The 22204-nt window shown below is 49.4% G+C and overlaps 1 protein-coding gene across 4 annotated transcripts in view; it reads left to right on the plus strand.

Moving 5' to 3' along the window:
* TENM4 (teneurin transmembrane protein 4) overlaps positions 1 to 22204 on the plus strand; it is a gene marked incomplete at its 5' end in the record, with an annotated part of 390801 nt that overhangs the window by 143020 nt on the left and 225577 nt on the right. For all 4 annotated transcript variants that reach the window (XM_082628863.1, XM_082628861.1, XM_082628860.1 and 1 more), the window contains one exon: positions 13357 to 13612. In XM_082628863.1, the coding sequence (XP_082484989.1) occupies positions 13357 to 13612 (256 nt within the window). The remainder of the gene's footprint in view (positions 1 to 13356; positions 13613 to 22204) is intronic.

The following is a 22204-nucleotide window of genomic DNA, read 5'->3' on the forward strand; positions in this document are numbered from 1 at the left end:
CAAGGCAGCTTGAGCCTCAGCCGTGGCACTTAACCACACGCAGTAATGCTCCGTGGGTTCTAGCAGCCTGTCGCTTCATCTAGTCATGTCAGTGTCTCTTCCAGGAGAAGGCAGTTTCTTCAGAACTACTGATGGATCTAAAATGGAGGGAGGGATGTGAACATGATGGATGAAAATTCACCTCTCCGTGTGCTGGTATTTAGCCTCCTGCAGGGCCCATGCAATGGGAGAGGGGCGGGCTTGGGGAGTACAGTAAGGAAAACCACCCAATAAACTACCTTGACCTTCAGTGCTGATGTCGATTTCAACAAAATAGATTCTTACCTGTGGGAGCCTTGAGATTCATGGTCTTGATTTCCTTTTCATGGCCTCTTCAACCATTGATTAAAAAAATACAGAGTTTATGCCAGCCTCAGCGATCAGCTGTGTAACCTGTGCAGTTTGGAGAACATCAGGTCAAGTTTAAAGAGAAAGATCAGGGTGCCCAGAGGGCCCAAACTACCCCATGCCCCTTGGGAACCAGTGGCAGCACCCGGGTGAAAGAGCCCGCCAGGTACCCCAGAGAGAGGAGTCATGCTTCTAGCCTCACAGCCCGTGATGTATGAAGATAAGACCCCACGCTTGGAGCGTACCGTCTGGTAGAAGAGACAGTTATGCAAACAAGTGATCATAACTCCAAGTGAGCCATGGGGGTTAGAAGTGCCCAGAAAAGGGGCTTTGAACCCAAACTGGCGGGGGCGGGGGTTGAGGGGGTGGTCATAAAAGGCTCCCTAGAGAAGGTAACTTCTAGTCTGAGTTAACCAGTAAAGAAGGAAAAAACACCTTCCGTGCAGAAGGAAACAGCATGTGCAAAGCCGTGAATGTGAGACAGGCAGTGAGCCATTTCATGAGTGGTTTATAATTAGCCTGTTAACCTTGGCACCTTCTTAAAGAGGGGAGTAGGGAGCCATGGGTGCAGCCCTGGAGTGGTGGGTGGGCTCAGGTCAGATGGTGATGGTCTTGTCCTGTGGGCGGTGGGGAGCCATAGAAGGCTTTATGGCAGGGGAGTGACCTGGAGCAGGGGTGAGCCGGTGGGCTGAGACCCCAGTGTCATCTATGGTCCTGGTGTGGGTGTCCACTGATGAGCTGAGGTCGTGACAGTGGAAGTGGTGAGAATCCCAGCGATGTGGAGGGCAAAGCCAGAGTATGGCAATTATGGCTAAGTTGTTGAACCTGAAAAAGAGGGAGAAGGCAATGGTGATCCCCAGCCGCCTGCTTGGATGGATGGAGTGGGTGGTGTGGCAGCAGGTGGTAGTGCTTAGATCAGGAGCACAGGAGAGGGAGCCGACTGGAGAATGCTCCGTACGGATTTCATTTGAGCGGCAGAGGCTTGAAGTTCAGGGAGGAGGTGGAGGCTAGTTATTTCAAACCACTTCATTGGCAGGAAGAAGGGTTTCCTGGAGCTGCGCTGCGAGTTCCTCCAGGTAACCTCCTGGGCTTGGCCCCGATTCTTCCTCCTAAAGCCCATGGAGTAGGTGTGCCGCTTCCTCCATCCTTTGGCTGTTTGAAGGCAGCAGTAGTGCTTTGCCCATCTCCTTCTTTCCAGAAAATTCCCCGAGAGGAACAGGGGAAGCCACGAGGAATCAGACTGTCAAAGGCTGGAAGGAACCTCAGGAGATCATCTATCAAATGAAGGAACCTCCTTTTTCAGACAGATTGAGGCCCAGGGAGGGGCAGGGAGTTTTCCAAAGCCACAGTGTGAGTTAATGACACAGCGGGGAACAGTTCTTCAGTCTAGGACTCTCTACTGCACCACGTAATTGGGCGTTTAATTTCCGAGCTATGAATTGTGTGGCCTAAGTGACGAGACTGGGAAAGCTAATCATAGGCATGTGGTGTATTTCAGCTGGACTCCTCCTAGACACACACTCTTTCTTTAATCCCTTTCCCTAACCTGTCTCCTCCCCAGGCTAACAGCATTGGTCCTCTGTTTATCCCCATAGGAACACAGTTTCTAAACCCCTCACCATCCAAGGAAGCCAGGGAAAGCACTGACTAGCTCCAGAGGCTGCAGGGGAGGATCGGTGTCTACAGCACTGGCATGACCCCCAATCCGGGTGCCCCTTCTCTGGCCCCACTCCAGCTGATCAGCACAGCCTGACCATCACCTCCCTCCTTCTTCGTGCTTTACCTCTATGAATGCAGCCCACTGCATTTCCATGAGCTTCCTAATCTGCTCCAGCACCCTGCAGCCTCCTGTTGAACTGAATTCCACCTCCTACACTCTCACAAACACACACACACACACACACACACACACACACTCACACTCCTATTGATAGGTAAGGCTTCTTATTGATTTGGGACTTAACCTAACAGTTTATGGGTCAGACCATTTTTGAAAAGGGCAAGAAGGTAACAGTGGAAGGAAAGAGAACTTAATGGACAAGCAGAAAGCTTTCCCAGGACAAGTTCTGCCCTAAGGTGGACACAGCTTTAAGCTGGGGGAAAGCCATGTACCCAGGAAAGATCCCCTGTGGTTGTAGCCGACCTTTTCTGATCGGTCTGTTCAGATTTTACAGGCAGGGACTTCGACTAATCCGTCTCTGGGTCTCCAGTATCAAGCCCAGGGCTTATAGAGAGTGACCTTTGTGAAAGGAAGGAAAGCAGGGAAGCAGGAAGAGAGGGAGGGAGGAAAGAAAGACCACGTTTCTCTTCCTTCCAGTCCATCTTTCTGCCTTCTTTGGTGCCCAGTCACACAGCACAATCCAATCCGCCAACTTGCTGTGCACATCTTTAGCAAGCAGATGTTCATTAACAGATATCCCAGGTCCATCTGCCAAGAATGATTCAGCCTTGATTTTGGAATTAGAGGGGACTCCCACCACCTCCTCCTCCTGTTTGTCAGTTGGGGAAACTGGAGCTCAGGTAGGTTAAGTGCCTTGCCTAAGGTCACACAGCAATTAGCAGCTGATAGGGGCAAGCACAAGAATGAGGTTTGGGCAAATGTATACTGGGAGAGAGTTCTTCCAGGTTCAGATGGTGGCCCTGCCAAGTTGTTCATTCGCACGCTTAGAACAGATAGCTTTTGATGCCCTTGGCTTAGTTTCTAAATTACCATGACTCTGGAAATAGCAGTGCTGATTATACCTCTCCCCAACAGAGGTGCCTGACACTGCTCTTTCCTCAACTGTCTAGTGAAGGCAGCAGGGTGTCCCTCACACACACCCCACTCTAGGAGAGCATTCGTTGCTGGATGAGGAATCCTGAGTGCATTTTAATGAAGCATGGGCGTTCTGGTTAACTCCTGTGACTACTCTAACATTTGGCTTTAAAAGGCTGGAAGTTGGGGTGCGCCCTCTGAATACCCTTAAAGCTGCCCCTCTGGCTCAAGGTCCTTGCAGGTGGGCTCTAGCCTCTCCCTCTGCTCCCCTCACAGCTCTCCACTCTGAGTGCCCAGGTCTCCACACCATCCTGCTGCCTTAGGGGCCTGCATGTCTCGGCCTGTGGGCCTTTGCTGGTGCCACCTCCCTGCCAAGAATGCCTGCTCCCTCCCCTTTATAGACCTTCACCCTGTCTCTACCTCAGTATCCAGTTCAAGGTCTTGCTCTTCCTAGAAGCTTCCCCAGACCACTCTAACTGTAACCCATTATAGCCTTGTGGGATGAGGCTACTGCCTGAGACACTGCCCTGAAGCGGGGCCTCAGAGGATGGGGCCGGGGGGGGGGACCTCAACCTCTTCCCCCTTCCTCCTTCCAGTGTCCTGCTGGGCTAACAATTAGCCAAACCTATCTGGAAGCCAGGGGGCAAGGGAGCACAGGTGATGGCAGCCCTTAGCAGTCACCTCCTGTGACAGAGAGGGAGTGAAACTGGGGATGGGGGTGGAAGCAAACAGGGAATAAAATCTTGTATTATTAGCTATTTACCCATCCTAGACTAATTAGGACTAGACTAACCGCTGACTGGATGGCATGCCCTTTAGGATCACCTTTAAGATTGCCGGTTCCTGTGCATGGCGTGCAGCTGTCTTCCCCGGCCCCCTCCTGCCTGCCAGACACCAGGTGTGCTCTCCAGTCATTGGAAAAACCGAAAAACAGCCCCTTCCGCATTTCCAGACGGCCCTATTTGGAAAACCACTGCACTATACAGTGGGGCTTTTGCATTAGTTTAAGGCATTGTCCCTTCATTGCTGTTTCTCACATACAAGCCCTTTAACAGTCTGAATTCACTCAACGTGCTGCCCTAAGTGAACGAGGGAGCAGAAACAGCCACGCTCTGACCTCAGGGTGCTCTTTTTCGCTCCCCATCAGGAGCACTGGGAGAGTAGCCTCAGGAAGCTCCAGCCTGCGGCCCCAGCCCGTGTGGGCCCTCCCTGTTTAGAGTCCCTGCACACGGGCCATGACACAGGACAAACAGCACAGCGGTGACAGTGAACAGAAAGCATGTGTTCAGGGAGAGGACGAATGGGCAGAGAGAACAGCACACAAATGCAGCCCCCGGCCTCGTGCTCGGACCCGTGGCTCCCATTCGGACGCCACCGTTCTTATTCCTTCTGAGCCAATCAGAATAACGCTGGTGGTTCTCGCTCTTACACAGGACCCCACAGCTTGCGAGGTGCTTTCATAGACATTTGACGAGAAACCAAAACTCAGGTTCAGCAAATTGTCCGAGATTGTATAGCTTGAAGGAGGGAGAGCAGAGGCTGGAAATCAAGCCATCAGATCCCGGCTGCCGACGGTGGTGACGGAGAGCTTTCTGGCCTCTCTCAATTGGTCGAGGAGGCCAGGGTTCATTAGCTGAGCTCTCAACACCGCTACCGCACCATCCCGAGCTAGTCGTAGTCCATGGCATTTTAATGGAAGCCGACTCTTTCTCTTGGCATTCTCAGGCAGCTGGAGTTTTTCCGTGTTATGATAATTAAATACCACCATCCTTCATATCTGACAATCTTTAGGGCCCGATTAATGACTGCAGCGCACGCTGGGGTCGTCGTTAACTCTGCAGCCAGGAGACCTTTCGGCGCCTGGTGGCCGTTTCACAGGGTTGGAGGTGGACGCCCAGCCTGGCACCCTTTCTCAGAGCCAGTGCCGGCCTAGATCGCAGAGCTGTTGACACATTCAGATTCTTTGCCTGAGCCAAAGCTCTGGAAGTTTATGTCTTTTTCTCATGAATGTGCTCTTATAAAAGGGTAACGACGCGCTCCACTGGAGTCTCGCTAGCAGTCAAGCATCCCACAGGCAGTCTGGGTCCTGCCTGAAGCCTGCCCCCGCCTGGTTCATCCTCCACATGGCTGCCAGGAATCTGCCTCAAACACTGGTGTGATCATGGCCCTCCCACCCTCCCGGTAAAGGCCAAGTTCTTTTGTTTGGCATCTCCAGGCGACCACCACCCAGACTTGCTCCCAGTGTCTCCGCCTGGCCTCCTGCCACTGCCCCTCACAGCCATCCCACACTAGTTAGAGAAATGCCCAAGCCGGCCTCACGTTCACTGTCTGCTTCTCCCTCTGTCAACTCTGGACCTCCACACATGCATCATCCAATGCCTAGAATAGCCTTTAGACACAGGGCACATGTCACTTGCCATGAACCCTGCCCCGACCCTGACAGTCAAGCTGGCAGCCCTCACTGTGCTCCACTGAGCTCCAGCAGGGCTGCAGTGTAAGGCTAACGAGGATTCTAGGAGCCAACGCTTGTGGACCGCTCGCCATGTGATGGGCATCAGTGTGGGCACTTGCCCTGTGTCCACTCCCTCCGTGTACGTAAAGCAGGGTGGTTAAGAGTGTGGGCTCTGGGGCCAGATGCTTGAGTTCAGATTCTGGCTCCATCACCCAGTGGTTTAGGAATCTTGGGCAAAGTTCCTAGCCTTTCTGTACATTAGTTTCCTCATCTATAAATTGGGGAGTAATAATAGTACCTTCTTTATAGGGGTGTTATAAGGATTAAATAAATAAAGCATTCGGAACCAGTCACATAGAGAGTACTCAATAAATGTTAACTATTATCATCTCATCATAATTACTATCTTGTGTAGTATCTATTGGTGTGCCTGTTATTTTTACTAAATTGTGAGCAGCTCAGAGACCATAATTCTTTCATCTCTAGATCTCTGTATATTCATTTGATGATAGCCCTTCCTCCTCCTCTTCCTTTTATTGCATTACTACTATATACTTATTTTATAGGTGAGGAATTAGAGGCTCAGAGAACTTGAGTGACTCGCCTCAAATCATGTAGCTTGTCAGAGACAGAGCCAAGGTTGAACCTAGGTCTGGGAGGCTCCTGCGCTCCGCTGTGGTACTCCTTTAACATCTGTCCCCCAAACACCAGCTATTTGTCAAGGCTGGGGCTCGTCCTCATCTTAAAACTCCTCAAGTCCCTGCACACAACACAGGGCTGTTCTATTGCTGACTGATTGAACAACCTCAGGGGCCCTCTCCTTAGGGTACACCCTGAACCCCGGACAGAGCAACACCCTGGTCTGCTCTGAGATGCTTACCTAACGCAGAAAGGGGCCCTGCTCTTTGAGGACGTGGAGACCCCATGTGTCCAGTTTAGTTCTGCGTGTCAGGCTGCAGCCGTTCTCATTGCTTCTGATCTTCACATCGAGCTACGAGCACCTTCCCGAGACTGGGGCTCCTGGAAACCAGTGGGGTTGTCCAGAGTGGGATTCACCTGTCAAAGAAGAGGACCACGTTTCTGCCAGGCGTGTTCCTGCTCTTGCTCTCTCAAGCTTTTTTGCTTTGGCACCCCTATTGTAAATGCTGTAGAGTAGTCGTCACGGTGACAGTTTAGCACTTTACACCTTATCCATTCAGCATGGCTTTACCATAACCGTGGAATTAATAGTTACTTTTTTTTTTTTTGCATTACTGTATTTCAGGCACTGTGCTAAGAACCTATATATATATATATATATATATATATATATATATATATGATCTCATTTACTTCTCATAATGGCCCTATAAGATGGGCATTATCTCCATTTAATGGTAAGAAAACTGAAGCTCCAGAGAAGTTAAGTATCTTGATCAAGGTCACACAGCTTATAAGTGGCAAAGCCAAACCTTGAACCCAGGGCTGTCTGACATCAAAGCCTAGTCTCCTTCTATCACCTACTGCTCTGCCCAGCACACTGAAGAAGCCTCACTATGATCCCGGTTCAGGGAGATGCAGCCCAGAGACATTTGGTATTCAGGATTTTTGTGCATATAAAATGAAAAACGTCTGAGGTGTTGGAGGGAACCAGCAACTGTAAATATATGTGAGAACTGGTAGGAAGCAAAAAACCTTCCTGGAAAACCGGGCTTGCAAAACTCAGATAAGCAAGTGGCCTTTACTGACAGAGGTGTGCAACTTAACAGTAAAAATGACTCATATCTGGGCTTGATTCAGAGAGATACTCGGTGGCTGTATCTGCGAAAAGAGGGTATAAATTGGAATTACACCACAGCTTTGCAAATGTACCAGTGCTTACTCCCAGGTAGCAGAAGAGAAGCCATTGCTTGTGCAGACAAGAGGTCCACCTACCTGATTTGTTCTCCTTTCCCTGCCCCCCACATTCCATAAATATTTACTGGTGATTTGGGATGAATGGCACAAGGGCCCTTCCCCTCAGGGCACAGTAGGGGCCCACTCTGTATTTGGCACTTGAGCAAAGGATATCCTCCAGAAAGTGGTGACGCAGGAATGTGTGCACCCTTCACAGGTGCACAGACCAAGGACCAGGAAGGTGACGTGAATTATTGGAGGCCACCCAGCCAGTGAGTAGGAACCACAAGAGAGTTCTTCTCTCTCTTAGGCCCTCACTGTCTCATTCACCACTGTATTCCCAACACCCAGCTTACAGGTCCTGGCACAGAAAGGGGATTCAGTGCATGCTGAATGAGTGAATTGGTTCTGAATTCCCTCTAAAGATGAGAGTATAAATTGGGGAGGATAAGGGGAGAAAAGAATGCCTCTCCTCTCTGTCTTCCCTCCTGGCCATAGGAGCAGAAAGGAGTTTCCATTCAGACCAGAGAAAACATTTGCTCCTTGGGAAGGCCATGTCTTTTTTGGGGTTGTGAGTGCACTCCCATTGCTGAGCCCCCAAACACAGAGCCTTTCCCTGGGAAACCTGGGAGATGTCAGAATCCCCTTTCCTAGTGTTCTCAGAATGGAAGGGAAATAGAGAGCCCAGCTGAAGCATCTGGGACTCTGGTTCCAGGCACGTAAGTAAAGGGCTGTATGGACCCATGGCCTAGAGAGCCCAGGTGGCCTGCTGTCATTTTTGGCATACAGATATCCTCCCCACCGGCCTTACCCTCCTGGACAGATCGCCCAGACCACTCACAAGAGACACTTGCTCAATAAACCTACATCGAGCATCTGCTTCATTCTAGGACCTGTGGTCAACAGCACAGAGGGAACAGGGATTTTTATACCTACTAGAGGAGGCAAGGTGGGGACATAAGTATGCATGCTCTGGGGGAGACAGAAAAGGTGAGCGGTCTAGGTTACCTGCTGTTCTGGAGGAAAAGAGAACTTTGGGGAGGTTAGATCAAGGAAGGCTTTTCGGAAGGGGTGACAATTGAGCTGAGCTTCAGAAAATAGAACGGATTTGGACCAGGACATTCCTTATCCCCATAGGAGAATTTCCTTTTAGACACTTAAAATCTCATCATTTCAGGACTCTTGGCAGTGCTTCTATCACGCCAGAGTTGGGCATCCTACTTAGTCACAAAGCAAGTGTCTGTAGGCTTGCAGGCCAGCCTGTCCTGACCCAGGCCTCAGATGCTCGCTCTCTTCACTGAGGGTCTTTTTCTTGCCTTTGGCCATGAACTGAGACGGTCAAGCAGGTATCTGTGTTTTATGCAAAGGCACCATGGTTTGGTAGACAGAATTCAGGCTGTGGATTAGTAAGGACCACTCACTAGTTTTGTAAGCCTCAGCTTCCTCGTCTGTAAAATGGGAATGATAATCATATTGCCCTCTAGGAGCTGCTGTGAGCATTAGAAAGGTTCAGGCTGTGAAAGTACACTTCGTATGTGCTCAAATACCTGGCAGCAACTATTAATATCAATTAGGTAAAATGCCACGGGAAGGTTGACTCCTAGTGATAGGCCAGGGGCAAAGACTAGGTCACCCTTCTCTGCTGGCCTCCTGATAACCACTGGACAGTAGTGCCCTGGACTGAAAGGCCAGGGGTGGGGAGGGACCCTCAGTCAACCCAGGAGGCCGCTTCTGCTTCTGGCTTCTTTTCCAGGCTCCACATGTCTCCATTAAAGTGCTGCCTGAGGACAGGTGGACCAAACAAATGACCCTGCATATTCTCGCTTTCTCCCTGGTCCAAGGCTGTCTGTCCTCTGCCTGTTCTACTGGCTCCCAGGTTCTCTCCCTTCCCATCAAGGGGCATCTCTGTTGGCAAATCTTCTGGTCCAGGACCACAGCATGGTACATCTTCAGAGGGTACCATTCATATTCTGTGGCCTTCCTGGAAACCGTCTTCATTGGAGTTGCAGTGTTAGCCACTCTGTGGCCCAACAGATCTCTTGGCCTCCGAGAGACAGGTGTGGAGGGTACAGGGAGGGAGCTGATGAGAGATGAGGCTGGAAAGACAGGCGTGGATCGAATTCTAAAGGGCTTGGTAGATCCCATGTGGGCTTTATCCTGAAAATGGTTTATAGGAAGGAAGTGATCTGCTCACATGGGTTTCTGCTTCTTTTTCCCTTCTATTGCTACCCAGCCCCACTCCCACCAGATTTGCTTTATAACTCGTTGGCATAAAAGACTGGGTTACATAAAAAGCAGAGAGTGACGCATCTTCCACCAAAAGTAGCCGTAACACTGATAGCGTTTCACACTTGATAGTGCTTGATGGTTTCCAGAAGGCTGTCTGCTGAGCCAAGGAAGAGCACAGCCTTTGGAATATCACACCTGTCTTGGTTTGGATCCCATATTCACTGACTCTCAGTCCTCTCTGTGAAATACAGGGTTCTCGAGAGGAACAAGTGATGTGGAATGCCTTGTAAACTGTGAACTTGAGAGATGTTTCCTTCCCATTGATTGCCTCATTTGATATCACTGTAGCTCTGTGGTTCCCTTAATAAACTCTTTCCCCCATTTTACAGGTGATAAAACTGAGGCTCAGAGAGGTAACGTGACATGTGCATGGTTGTCTTAGTCTTGGGTCTTTTTTTCTTTTTCTTTTTTTAAAAATTTTTATTGGAGTATAGTTGATTTACACTGTTGTGTTAGTTTCAGGTATACAGCAAAGTCAATCAGTTATACCTATACATATATCCACTCTGTTTTAGATTCTTTTCCCATATAGGTCATTACAGAGTACTGAGTAGAGTTCCCTGTGCTATACAGTAGGTCCTTATTAGTTATCTATTTTATATATAGTAGTGTGTATGTGTCAATCTCAAATGTAAATTGGCACAACCATTATGGAGAACAGTATGGAGGTTCCTTTAAAAACTAAGTATAGAACTACCATATGATCCAGCAATTCCACTCCTGGGCATATATCCATAGAAAACCATAATTAGAAAAGATACATGCACGCCAGTGTTCATTGCAGCAGTACTTACAATAGCCAAGACATGGAAGCAGCCTAAATGTCCATCAACAGAGGAATGGATAAAGAAGATGTGGTGCAATATACAGTGGAATACTACGCAGCCATAAAAAGTCTTAGACCTTTTGAAACCGAGGCAGTGTCCCTGATGATCTCTGAATCACCTTCAAGGCTAGTCTTCCCTTTTCTTGAAGAATAGTGCAAATTCAGAGCCAATTAGCTTTATTGTCCTGTCCTGTAGACTCTAAGTTTGACAGCTGTCCTTCATTCTGTCTCCATCTTCTTCGGTTCAGATTGGCAGTGTTCCTTCTGGGGTGGCTGACTAGGTCCATGGTTCACACCCATAGACATCTTCTTATCAAATGGTCAGTCAGCCTCACCCATGGTATTCTCTTCCATACATACTTTCTCATTTTTTGCAATATGTGCAGGCTGAGAATTTTTCATATCTTTAAGTTATGGTTTCTTTTTGCTTAACTGTTCTTTCTTTGATTCATTTCTCTTTTCTCTCATTTCACTCGAAGCTGCCAGGAGGAGCCAAGCCACTCTTCCCACACTTGACTTCAAAATCTCCTCGGAGAAATATCTAATTTCATCACTTACAACTTCTACCTTCCACAAAACACTAGAACACGAACACAGTTCAGCCAAGTTCTTTGCCACCATAGAACAAGGATCGCCTTCCCTCCATTGTTCCAATAACATGCTCCCCATTTCTGAGATCTCATCAGAATTGCCCTTAATGTCCATATTTCTATCACTAGTCTGTACATATTTATGTATTCTCTGAGAAGATAGAAGCTTTCTCTACACTTCTTCTTTTTTTTTTTTTTTCCTCCTGAGCACTCACCAGAATCACATTTAACAGTCCCTCAACAGAGCAACATAGTCTTTTTTTAGCACGTACCTCAAAACTCTTGCAGACTCTACCCATTACCCAGTTCCAAAGATGCTTCCACATTTTTAGATATTTGTTCCAGCGTCATTACACTTTTGGGTACCAATTTCTGTCTTAGACAGCTTGGGCTGCTAAAGCAAAGTACCATAGACTGGGTCGCTTAAACCACAGACATTTATTTCTCACAGTTCCGGAGGCTGGGAAGTCCAAGATCAAGGTATGGGCAGATTTAGCATCTGGTGAGAGGCCTCCTCCTAGTTTGCAGATGGCCACCTTCTTTTTTTTTTTTTTTTTTTTTTTTCTTTTTGCGATATGCGGGCCTCTCACTGTTGTGGCCTCTCCCGTTGCGGAGCACAGGCTCCGGACGCGCAGGCCCAGCGGCCATGGCCCACGGGCCCAGCCGCTCCGCGGCATATGGGATCCTCCCAGACCGGGGCACGAACCCGTATCCCCTGCATCGGCAGGCGGACTCCCAACCACTGCACCACCAGGGAGGCCCTGGCCACCTTCTTGCCATATCCTCACATGGCACAGAGAGAAAGCTAGCTCTCTGGTCTCTTCTTATAAGCACACTCAACCCTCATGTCCTCATCTAAATCAGATTACCTCCCGAAACCCCATCTGCAAATACCATCACACTGGGGGTAGGGCTTCCACTTATGAATTTTGGAGGGACATAAACATACAGTCCATGACAATGGCCATGTGGTTAGTGAGTGGCAAAATCTAGAACAGAATCCAGTTTCCTGACCTTCTCCACCCTTATAATATCCTTAGCTTCCAAAGCTAGGCTTTTTATGAGCATAGCTTAGGAGGATGGTACTTAAGATTTACTTCCAGGACTTGCCTCTAGCGGCATCACTAGAAACTTTCTTCGTAAATATCATCCACTTAGCCATATGCCCCTGGGCACTTTACTTACCTGCTCTGAGTCTAAGTTTTTCACCTATAAATTTGGTTATAATACCTATTTCTCCAAGTACTTGAAAGGAGTAAATAAAATATAAATATTTATATATAAATAAAAGATATACATATAAATATATTTAATATATATAAATAAAATATGTATCTTAATTCTCTCACCTGTAAAATGGAGATACAGACAGTACCTGCTTTGTAGTGGGTCATGAGGATGAGCTGAATTAACACAGGTAGAGGGCTCGGAATAGTGCCTGGCACATAGTAAGGGCTCAAGAGATGTTAGTGGTGGTTTTTAATCCCACCCAGACAGCAGCGTGGCTCATTCCCTTTAGTCAAAAGTCACCTGAGGCCATCACTGTCTGTGTGACCTAAAGTTTCACCACTGCCTCCAAATACACAGGCCACAGCGCCCTTCCTGGCTTTACGTGTTCTCAGATTTATCACCATCTCGGTAAACTATGTATTAACTTATCTTGTTTTTTTCACTTGCTATGTACCATTGTGTGTAATTGGTGATGCTCACATTTTAGCACACGTCTGAATCACCTGGAGAGTTTGTGGAATCAGATTAACGCACCCCACCCAAGAATTCATGGTTCAGTAACTCTGGGGCAGGGCCCAAAATTTTTCATTTCAAAACAATTCCCAGGTGATGTTGAAGTTACTGATTCTAGCCATACCCTAAAAGTACCAAAGAAGCAGCGGGAAGCTGATGACATGGGAGGCTAGTCTTTTTTTTTTTTTTTTTTTTAATCTTGTTTATTATCCCTCTTACGAAAATGTCAGCTCAGTGGGGACAGGAGCTTTGTCTGCTTTGCTCCTTGATGTATCTCAGCACCTAGAAGAGCAGGTGCTCAATAAGTGCCTGTCGGGTACCTGTGTATTGACCGCATGACCGTGTCCGGTTTGCCAGTGCCTGCGGCTGGCCCGGCTGCTGCCGCGCGGTCCCCGTGGGGCCGTCCCCGCCCCGCTGACTGCGCGTGTTTGTGCCCTAGATCCCCCGGGCGGCCTGCAGAACCACCCTCGGCTCCGGACACCGCCGCTGCCGCTCTCGCACGCCCACACCCCTAACCAGCACCACGCGGCCTCCGTTAGCTCCCTGAACCGGGGCAACTTCACTCCGAGGAGCAACCCAAGCCCGGCCCCCACGGATCACTCGCTCTCCGGAGAGCCCGCGTCCGGGGGCGCGCAGGAGCCGGCCCACGCCCAGGACAACTGGCTGCTCAACAGCAACATCCCGCTGGAGACCAGGTGCGGAGGGCGGGACGGCTGGGCTGAGACCCTCGGGCTCTGGAGGGGCCCCGCTGTGTGCCCACCACCTGGCCCGGCCCGGGTGGCTGGCGTCTGGGCCACAGCATAGGGATATGAGAAGGGCGGTGGGATGATGTAGCGGAGAGACAGCTGGGGCTTGGGAATCAAGCAGCCCTGACGTTCAGGGCGAACCTGCTGCTTACTGAAGGTATGACCTTGGTCAATGTGCTGACCCGCTTTGTGCCTCACTTTAATACCCCACGGGGATGCTGCTCACTGGAGAAGGATGTTGTAACAGTAGATCTGAGCTGATGTGTGTGAGCAGGGCTGGCATGTGGCAGAGAGCAGGCTCCCAGGGTTTGATTTGGGCCCACACCTCTGCATTTCCTTACCGTGACTTGGTCACCCTCCGCCTGGCGTGGACTTGCCTGGCCTGCGGTGGGTGCTCGGTGACTGCCATCTCCCCTCACCTCCTCTCCTCCTCTCCTTCTGGCCTAGCCCCTCTATACCCAAAGCCCTAATAATCCCTAACATTGATACATTTGAGTTTTGGTTACAAGGGCTTTCGTATGTGGGATATGATAGAATCCTCACAACTTTAGGCAATAGGTATTACTATTGTGATCCCATTTAAGAGACTTGGAAGCTGAGACTCAAAAAGGGTAGGCAGTCTGTGCACAGCTGAGATTTGAACCCAGGTGGCCCAGCTTCCGGGTGCAGTGCTGTCTCCCTACACCACCAACCGTCTTCTCCTGGCCTGGACCCCTCTGCCTCTCCCTTCTGCCAGCCTCCTCGAATGCTTCTTTCAGCTCAGGGATTTCAGTCAGCCTCTGTTCATAGCCTTCTTCCTTCCCTTTGCTAAGCCACTATTTTTCCCAAACAGAAGGGATTTTTTTTAAGGTTATAAAAACCGTACAAACCCACTGGAGAAAACGCAGAAAGATATAAAGACAAAAGTTAGATGTACCCATAATCCTACCACTCTGAGATAAGCGCTCTTGGCTTTGGGGGACATAGCCTTTTCCTATTTTCTCTAAACTGAGGATGAAGTGTCCCAGGCTGGACATTTGGAAGCTCTTTCTCAAAGAGAAAGTAGTTCTCAAAGTAGTGGGAAACAAAGATTTTCCCAAACTCCTGTTCCTTATTTGGGAAGAGGACAAAAGTCATATACCACATTTGAGGAAGTGCAATTAATCTATACGTGGAAGGCGTACCCATCTGACTCTGCCTGGCACATGACGGTGATACTCCCACACTGAGCTAGTGGGTCCAGTGAGAGGAAATCAACATCCTTTTGTGCCATTTGACTCCTGTAGAATCATTTTTCCAAAAGCAAATTTCTCACAGATGTGGCCCGACCTGCCCCCAGTCTCTTAATTAATATGTTTCTGTTGACAGTCTTTAAAATCATGTGTGACTTTTTCCTGCGTGCCTCCTTTGCTCTCTTCACGGACAGAGTCAGATAATTGCATGTCTTCCTACCCAGAGTAGCTTAATTAGATCTCCATTATTTCCAAAGTGCTTATTGAATGACAGCACATGGGTGGTTGAAAGAAGCCAGCAAGAAATCGATGGTTCTGATTCCCTGCATGGAGCATGGCAGCTACTCCCTCTGCTTAGATGTTCATTTTTCTCACATAGGATCAAAATAGGTGGTTCTCGTCCTGGGATGGAGCGACCCTTCTGCGGCCTCCCAGTCTCCCGAGATGCTGAGCCAAGGAGATGCGGCTGACTTTCCTCGTTGTCGGCCACTGTGCTTTTTCTGTGTGCTGTTTTCTTCTTCCCCTGCTGCTAGAAAGGGTATTCTGGGGCTTGGGGAAAAAAAAAAAAAGTAGGTGGTTCTCCAAGTTTTTCAAGGGAAAGGAAGATAGAGGACCAGCAGCAGGGACATTCTCCTGATGGTTAGCTTGAGACATGAAGGTGGTCCCAGCTTATTAAGTCTCTTGCCTCGTTAGCCAGTGCCCACGTGCCTATCTGACCCTCTCTCCTCCCACATCCATTGCTCAAACCACATGGAACTTTGTTTTCTTTTTTCTTATACTTTATCATTCAACTAATGCTCTGTAGAGCAGTTAGGAAATGGAAATAAGCAAGAAAAGAAAGTCAGCCATATCTACCACCAAATGGTAATCATTGTTAACATGTTGGCGTATACTCATGTTTATATAACATTTTCTTGCTTTTCTAAATCCATTCACATATATAACATAATTATGTAAATTTAATATTCAGTATATGTGTGTATATGTGAGTGTACATATATGTGTATTTATCAGTATTCCATCAAATCCTCAGGCCTTTCATGCCCCTGTGCCTTTGCACATACTCTTTGCACAACTCTCTGCCAGAGTCACCTTCCTCCTCACTTCCTGGTCTAGCAAAGTCCTTGAAGACCCAGATGAAATGTTTGAGGAAGGTTTCCGCTGTGACCTCAGAGTTCTGTGCATCTAAAGATAGCCTACAGCTGGGCTTCCCTGGTGGCGCAGTGGTTGAGAGTCCGCCTGCCGATGCAAGGGACACGGGTTCATGCCCCGATCCGGGAAGATCCCACATGCCGCGGAGTGGCTGGGCCCGTGAGCCATGGCTGCTGAGCCTGCGCGTCTGGAGCCTGTGCTCCGCAGCGGGAGAGGCCGCAGCGGTGAGAGGCCCGCGTATGGCAAAAAAAAAAAAAAAAAAGCCTAAAACTGGGAGAGGTGCCTAAAACAGTGGATAACACAATCAGAATTCTAGATCTTCATACCAACTGGTTGACAGCACAAAACTAATAAGGTATAGTTTAAGAGGGATCAGTGTCAAGTATGGCAGGTAGAATCAAAAGTAATCAACTTGGTGAGATGGGAAGGATGTGGGTTTTAGATCAGATGGATGTGGATTCCTACCTTGGCTTTAATGCTTACTAGCTGGATAGCCTCCTTAACGTCTCTGAACCTTGATGTCCCCATCTGTAAATTGGGTTAAGAATTCATGCCTCTTGGGTTGGGAGTAAATGAAATATATGAGAAACACACAGCACAGTGCCTGGCATTAAAATACATGCTATAAAAGCCGTTTCCATTTTTGCCGTATATATCTGCTCCCCATATCAACCCTGTGAAGAAAAAAGTCATTCAAAAATATTTATTAGGGCCTCCCTGGTGGCGCAGTGGTTGAGAGTCCTCCTGCCGATGCAGGGGATACGGGTTCGTGCCCCGGTCTGGGAGGATCCCATATGCCGCGGAGCGGCTGGGCCCGTGAGCCATGGCCGCTGGGCCTGCGCGTCCGGAGCCTGTGCTCCGCAACGGGAGAGGCCACAACAGTGAGAGGCCCGCATACCGCCAAAAAAAAAAAAAAAAAAAAAAAAAAAAATTTATTAAGCTCCTCCTCACCAGAAGAATTGAGGGGAAATCACAGGTTCTATCTCTTGTCTACTTGGAAGAAGTGAGTTTGGCCCTGATGTTCTGAGGGCATCAGTGATGGTCCACTCACTGTAGCGAGTTGTTCAAAGCACAGATTTCAGGGTCAGACACACCCTATGCTCAGACCCCCCCCCAGCCCAGTGCTCACTAGCTGTGGACCTAGACCTTATAAGTTTTCATCTCTAAAAGGGAGAAAATATTAGCAAATTCCTGTTCTGATGATCTATTGCCACATAACAAACTACCCAAAACTTAGTGGTTTAAAAAACACCAGTTGATTGTGCTTCATAGTGTGAGTCAGCAGTTCAGGAAGAGCTCAGCTGGGCTGGTCTTCTGCTCCACGTGGGATAGACTGGGGTCAATCAGTGGTTGGTCAATCAGTGTTGGCTGGGCTGGTCTGAAGGATCCAAGATGGCTTCACTCATGTGCCTGACACCTTGGGGGAGACAGCTGGAAAGCTGGGCTCGGTAGGGCCCCTCTCCTTCTGATGTGGTCTCGGGGTCTCTCCACATAGCCTTTCCTGCAGGGAACTGTACTTTGTCCTCAGCAGCTCAAGGCTCCACTGCACTGAGACAAGAAGCCATTGATCCTCCTAAACGGCTTGGCCTGGAACTGGCACGGTGTCACTTTTGCCATATTCTGTTGGTCAAAGCAGTCACAGGCCAGCCAGCTTCAAGGGAGGGACAGTAGACCCCACTTCTCAAAGGGAGAAGTGCCAAGAATTTTCATCCACCTTGAATCTACCATACTGCCTCGTAAGGATGTTGGAGCAGTTACATAAAATAATGCCTGCAAATGTCTTAGCACACAGTAAGCGCTCAACTGCTTATCATGTAGTACTTGTTGTCCAGTAAATATTCATGCAATGCCTACTGTGTGCCTGAGACATTTAAGAGAATAGACTCTTGCAGTAGGATAGAGATAAGCACAGGAAATGTGTTTTAATTTGCCTCGGGATCCCCAGCACACAACACAGCCTTGCCACGTGCTGGGGGCTTGACAGATATTAACACACAGGTGAAATGAATGAGAGAATGAATGATGGAACAAATGAATGGATACGTATACTCACCTGAGACTTGAGTGGGCACAGAGAAGACTTCCCAACGGACCTGGTGCTGTGTGACTGTGTCGAAAAGCAGGATTCCCCAGCAAGAGGCAGGAAGGAAAGGAGGGCCTGGAGAGGCGCAGCCTGAGCAAAGCCCTAGAAGCCCCAGAGAGCAGGGCCTGTTTGAGACCGTTGTCCTAAACAGCTTTGCCAAGTGCCACCAGCACGGGGGGCCTCCTGATGCCAGGGAAACAGCCACAGACCCTTCCCTAATTGTCACACTGAGTTTCTGTTGAGAGTCTAAAGTAAATAGCTGAGCAAATACCATAACAGCTGGTAGAATGACCAGGGGGGAATTCAGTTGCATGCTGGCAGGAAAAGGAAGGCTAGCAGAAGGACGGAGGAGAGAGAGGCCTTGGTTAACCCACTCCTTTCTCTGCCCCCGCTGTGCCTCTGGCACTCCCCCAGGGTGACTGAATCCCCCAGGGAGGAGATCGAGTCTACCTGTGCTCCCCAGAGCTGGGGTGTGATATTGCTTTAAGCCCTGCAGGTGCATCTGTGGCCCATTCTGGTGGGAGCCATGTGTTCAGGGTCCCCTAAAACCTGATCCACTTCTTTCACACTCTGCAGCATTAGACACGTAATTGATTCCACAGGGACTGCCTGATTAATAAACCATCAGGCTCCTGTCGGATGAAGGGGAAGCTGGAACAGAAGACTGCCAGACCTCAGCTCTAACTCATGTGATCTCAGGCCTGGTTTGGGAGGCTGGGGACCACTTTGTGGTTATACTCAATTTGGGGAACAGCCCTGCCCACCCTCAGGGATGGGAGACTATCCCGTGGTCTCCAGCCCTGATGCACTTCCCAGAATGGCACACGGTGTCTGCTGGTGCGCCAGGCCAGCCCCTGAGCATCGCAGGGAACAGGGAAGGACAGTCGTCCCTGTCATTGGTGATTCCGTCACAGACATGCATAAGATACAGCCACTGCCACATAAGAAGCTGGAGGTCTAGGGAGGAAGACAGACCCATAAATGAATGAATGGAGACAGGGCTGTCTGGATGATGCTCTGAGAGGAGAGGAGAGGGTGTGGCTCCCTCGGCTTGGAAGCCTCAAATAACAATCATAACAAACACTCAGAGAGCCCTTACTGGGTGCTCTGATGAGCTCCCAACCACAGAAGCTCATTAGAGACTCAGGGCCCAGGGCTTTTACTGGGGCTGGTCACATGGACATCACCTGCCTGGCAAGTACCCAAAATCCAGACTCCCAGAAGGAAAACAGGTGTTCAGCATAAACCATATTGTTTGTACAAATAAAACTCAGTGAGTCAGCCCCTCTTATCAGTTGATGGTGGGAACCCTCCTGAACCCTAAGTTCCCAGACACCAGCCAAGGGCCAACCTTTTAAGCAGGCCTTTTGAAGGATAGCAGTCAGGACTGCTATCTTAACTCTTCTGCACAGAAGGGTAGTCTTATTATCCTCCTCACTTTAGAGGTGAAGAATCTGAAGGACAGAAAACTTAAGTAACTTGCCTAAGGAACCACAGCCAGTAAATGGCAGGGCCAAGAGCCATACCCAGGCCGGCTGACTCTAGAGCTTATGCCCCTAACCACTGTCCAGTGCTGCCTTCCTGGTTATTGAAGGTAGCATCTTGGGGCATGCATTAGTAGAATCTGCAGGGAGAAAGGAATTCTGAGATGAGGGACAGTTGTGCAAAGGCCAGGAGGGAGCTTGGCCTTTTGGAGAGAGAGTCAAGAGTTTGGTGAAGTGGGAGCTGCAGGGGCTTCCCAGTGGAGATGACAGTAAATGGGGGTCACTCATGGAGGACCTTGAGTTCCATGAACAGGAGGTTGCACTTTTCCCTGTGGGCATGGGCGCTGGGGGTGGTAGAAGTAGGGGTGAGTAGCTGCCAACATCTCGCAAATCGAGAGTGACATCATGAGATTGGCAGGGAAGACCTGGTTCATTTTTGTTTCTTTGTTCATCCATTTGTTCACATGCCAGCTCCATAACTAACTCTAAGTGTGGTCTTGGCCAAGTCTCTTAACACCCTGCACACCTTGGCAGGGGTGGGGGTCTGCAGAGTGTGGGGTGTGATCCCTGCCTGTCCTGCTCTACCGGGTGGCTGTCCCAGGGCTTAGGGGGTGGAAACATGGTCCAGGACAGTGGGCTCATGGTGAGAAGCTGGGCTGTTGAACAGGGCAGTCCCAGAAGAACTACTGGCCACTGCAGCTTCCCAGCCACTTCCTTCCCCAAAGCCGTGCGTTTTGTGCTTGGGAGGCAAGCTCAACCGGCCCTGGGTCAGAGAGATGGAACCCTGCTTCAGGCAGCTCAGGGATTGGTCCAGGGCCCCCCCTCAGGCTTAGAGTGGAGCCAGTCCCCTCCCCTCTCTAAGAAGAGCTTTAAGAGCAGTCTAGCACTGCACACTGCAGGTCCTTCTCCAAGCCAGCGGCAACTCTTTGCTTACAGGCAGCTTGGGGCTGTGAGGCCAGAGGGATCTGAGTTTGAGTCCCATCTCTAGCTTTCCACTGCCGTGTGATCTTAGGCTGTCACTTAACCTATCTGGACCTCAGTTTCCATATCTGTAAAATGAGTTAACAACACCCACCAACGTGAGGTCAGATGAATCCAGTGGCCATACCTGAGCTCCCAGCAGCAGTGGCTGGAGACCCTGCAGGACTGTGACCCAAGGAGGGCTCAGCAGCTCAGTGTCCCCATCAGGAAATCCTCATCACTTCTGTGTTTCAGAAGAACCAGAAACCCAGAGTGTTGGGGGCAGAGATAGACAGGAAATTTAGTAGGGAGCCTTGAACTGGGAGTCTGGACACCCGGGTTTTTGTTCCAGCTCTGCCACTGACTTGCTGTGTGGATGGGAGCAGGACACATGTCTGTCTGGGTCTTGGTTTTCTCAGCAGTCAAATGAGACCTAATAATTTGACCCAGAACTCAGTTTTGAAAGTACAGGATGAGGCTTACTATTTCAAGGCAATAATAACATCCCTGCCGACCCCGGGGCCTGTGTACCTCCCACTGTGTCACAAGACCTCCCATCAGGAGGCCATCTGTCTGGGGGCAGAAATGGGGCTACTCTGAGGGACTCCCCTGCAGGAACTCCCAGGCTCTGTGGGATGCCCTGGGGTAGTGAATGCTATCAGAACCGCCTGCCACCCAGGCTGCTGGACCCAGACTGCTTCAGGATCCTCTCAAAGGGAAGGTCCCCACCACCACGGCGGTACTCAGAGGCCTGGCTGCAAAACAGTGTTGCCTGTACCCAGGAGTGCCCACGAAATGGTGCTCTGAGGTATACTTACAACCCCTCGCGTTGGTCTGTGAGGCCGGCCAAGGGCAAAGCCACAGGCTAGGCAGCGACCCAGGATTACAGGCAGGGAGGGCCTGAGCTCTGGCGTCAGACAGACTCAGGCTGCTGTCAAGCTCTGCAGCTTGTTTACTGTACAGCAGGACCTTAGGAGTGTTACTTCTCCGAGCCTTGCTGTGCCAGCCCGCAAAACAGAGCTGATGACAGAGACTTTGTAGGTTGTTGTGAAGAGGAAGATTTACACTGGATAATAGTTGCAGAGTTCTAGACAGTGAAAAGTATATGGTGGATGTAGGGTAGGTAGTCGCTATTATAGTTAGCATTAGTACTTCTGTAATCTTTGTTTAGCCCTTGAAAAGCTTCCAACATTCCTCAGTTGGTCCTATAGCAACCTGTGAGCTTAGTAGTATTAGCCCCATTTTACAGATGTAAAAAGTAGTATAAGATTAGAAGAGGTTAAAGTGTTCACAAAAAGTCACACAGCACGGAAGCGGCAGAAAAGGGACTTGAATTTAGGTTTTCCGGTTCTCACGACCTGGTCAAAGTCAGAAGGATGCTCCCTGGCAGGGCTGGGCGTGAAAGGTAGCTTTCTGCAGTCAGTCCTTCCCTTGGGCACACACAGCAGGCTGCATCCACCACCGGCTTCTTCGAAATGATTCAAGGGAGGTGGCAGCAATCCTGAAATGTCAGAAAACAGGATCCCATGCACTCGTGTGAGTGACGCCACTTAGCAGGCACGGCTGAGACTAAAATAGCTAGTGTGTCTACCTGCATTCTGGGTCCCGAAATGCTGCACTGCCCTCAGTGCATGTGGAGGGACAAAAGAGC

Source organism: Mesoplodon mirus (assembly GCF_964341445.2).
Source record: "Mesoplodon mirus genome assembly, chromosome: 7".
NCBI classification, from domain to species: Eukaryota; Metazoa; Chordata; class Mammalia; order Artiodactyla; family Ziphiidae; genus Mesoplodon; species Mesoplodon mirus.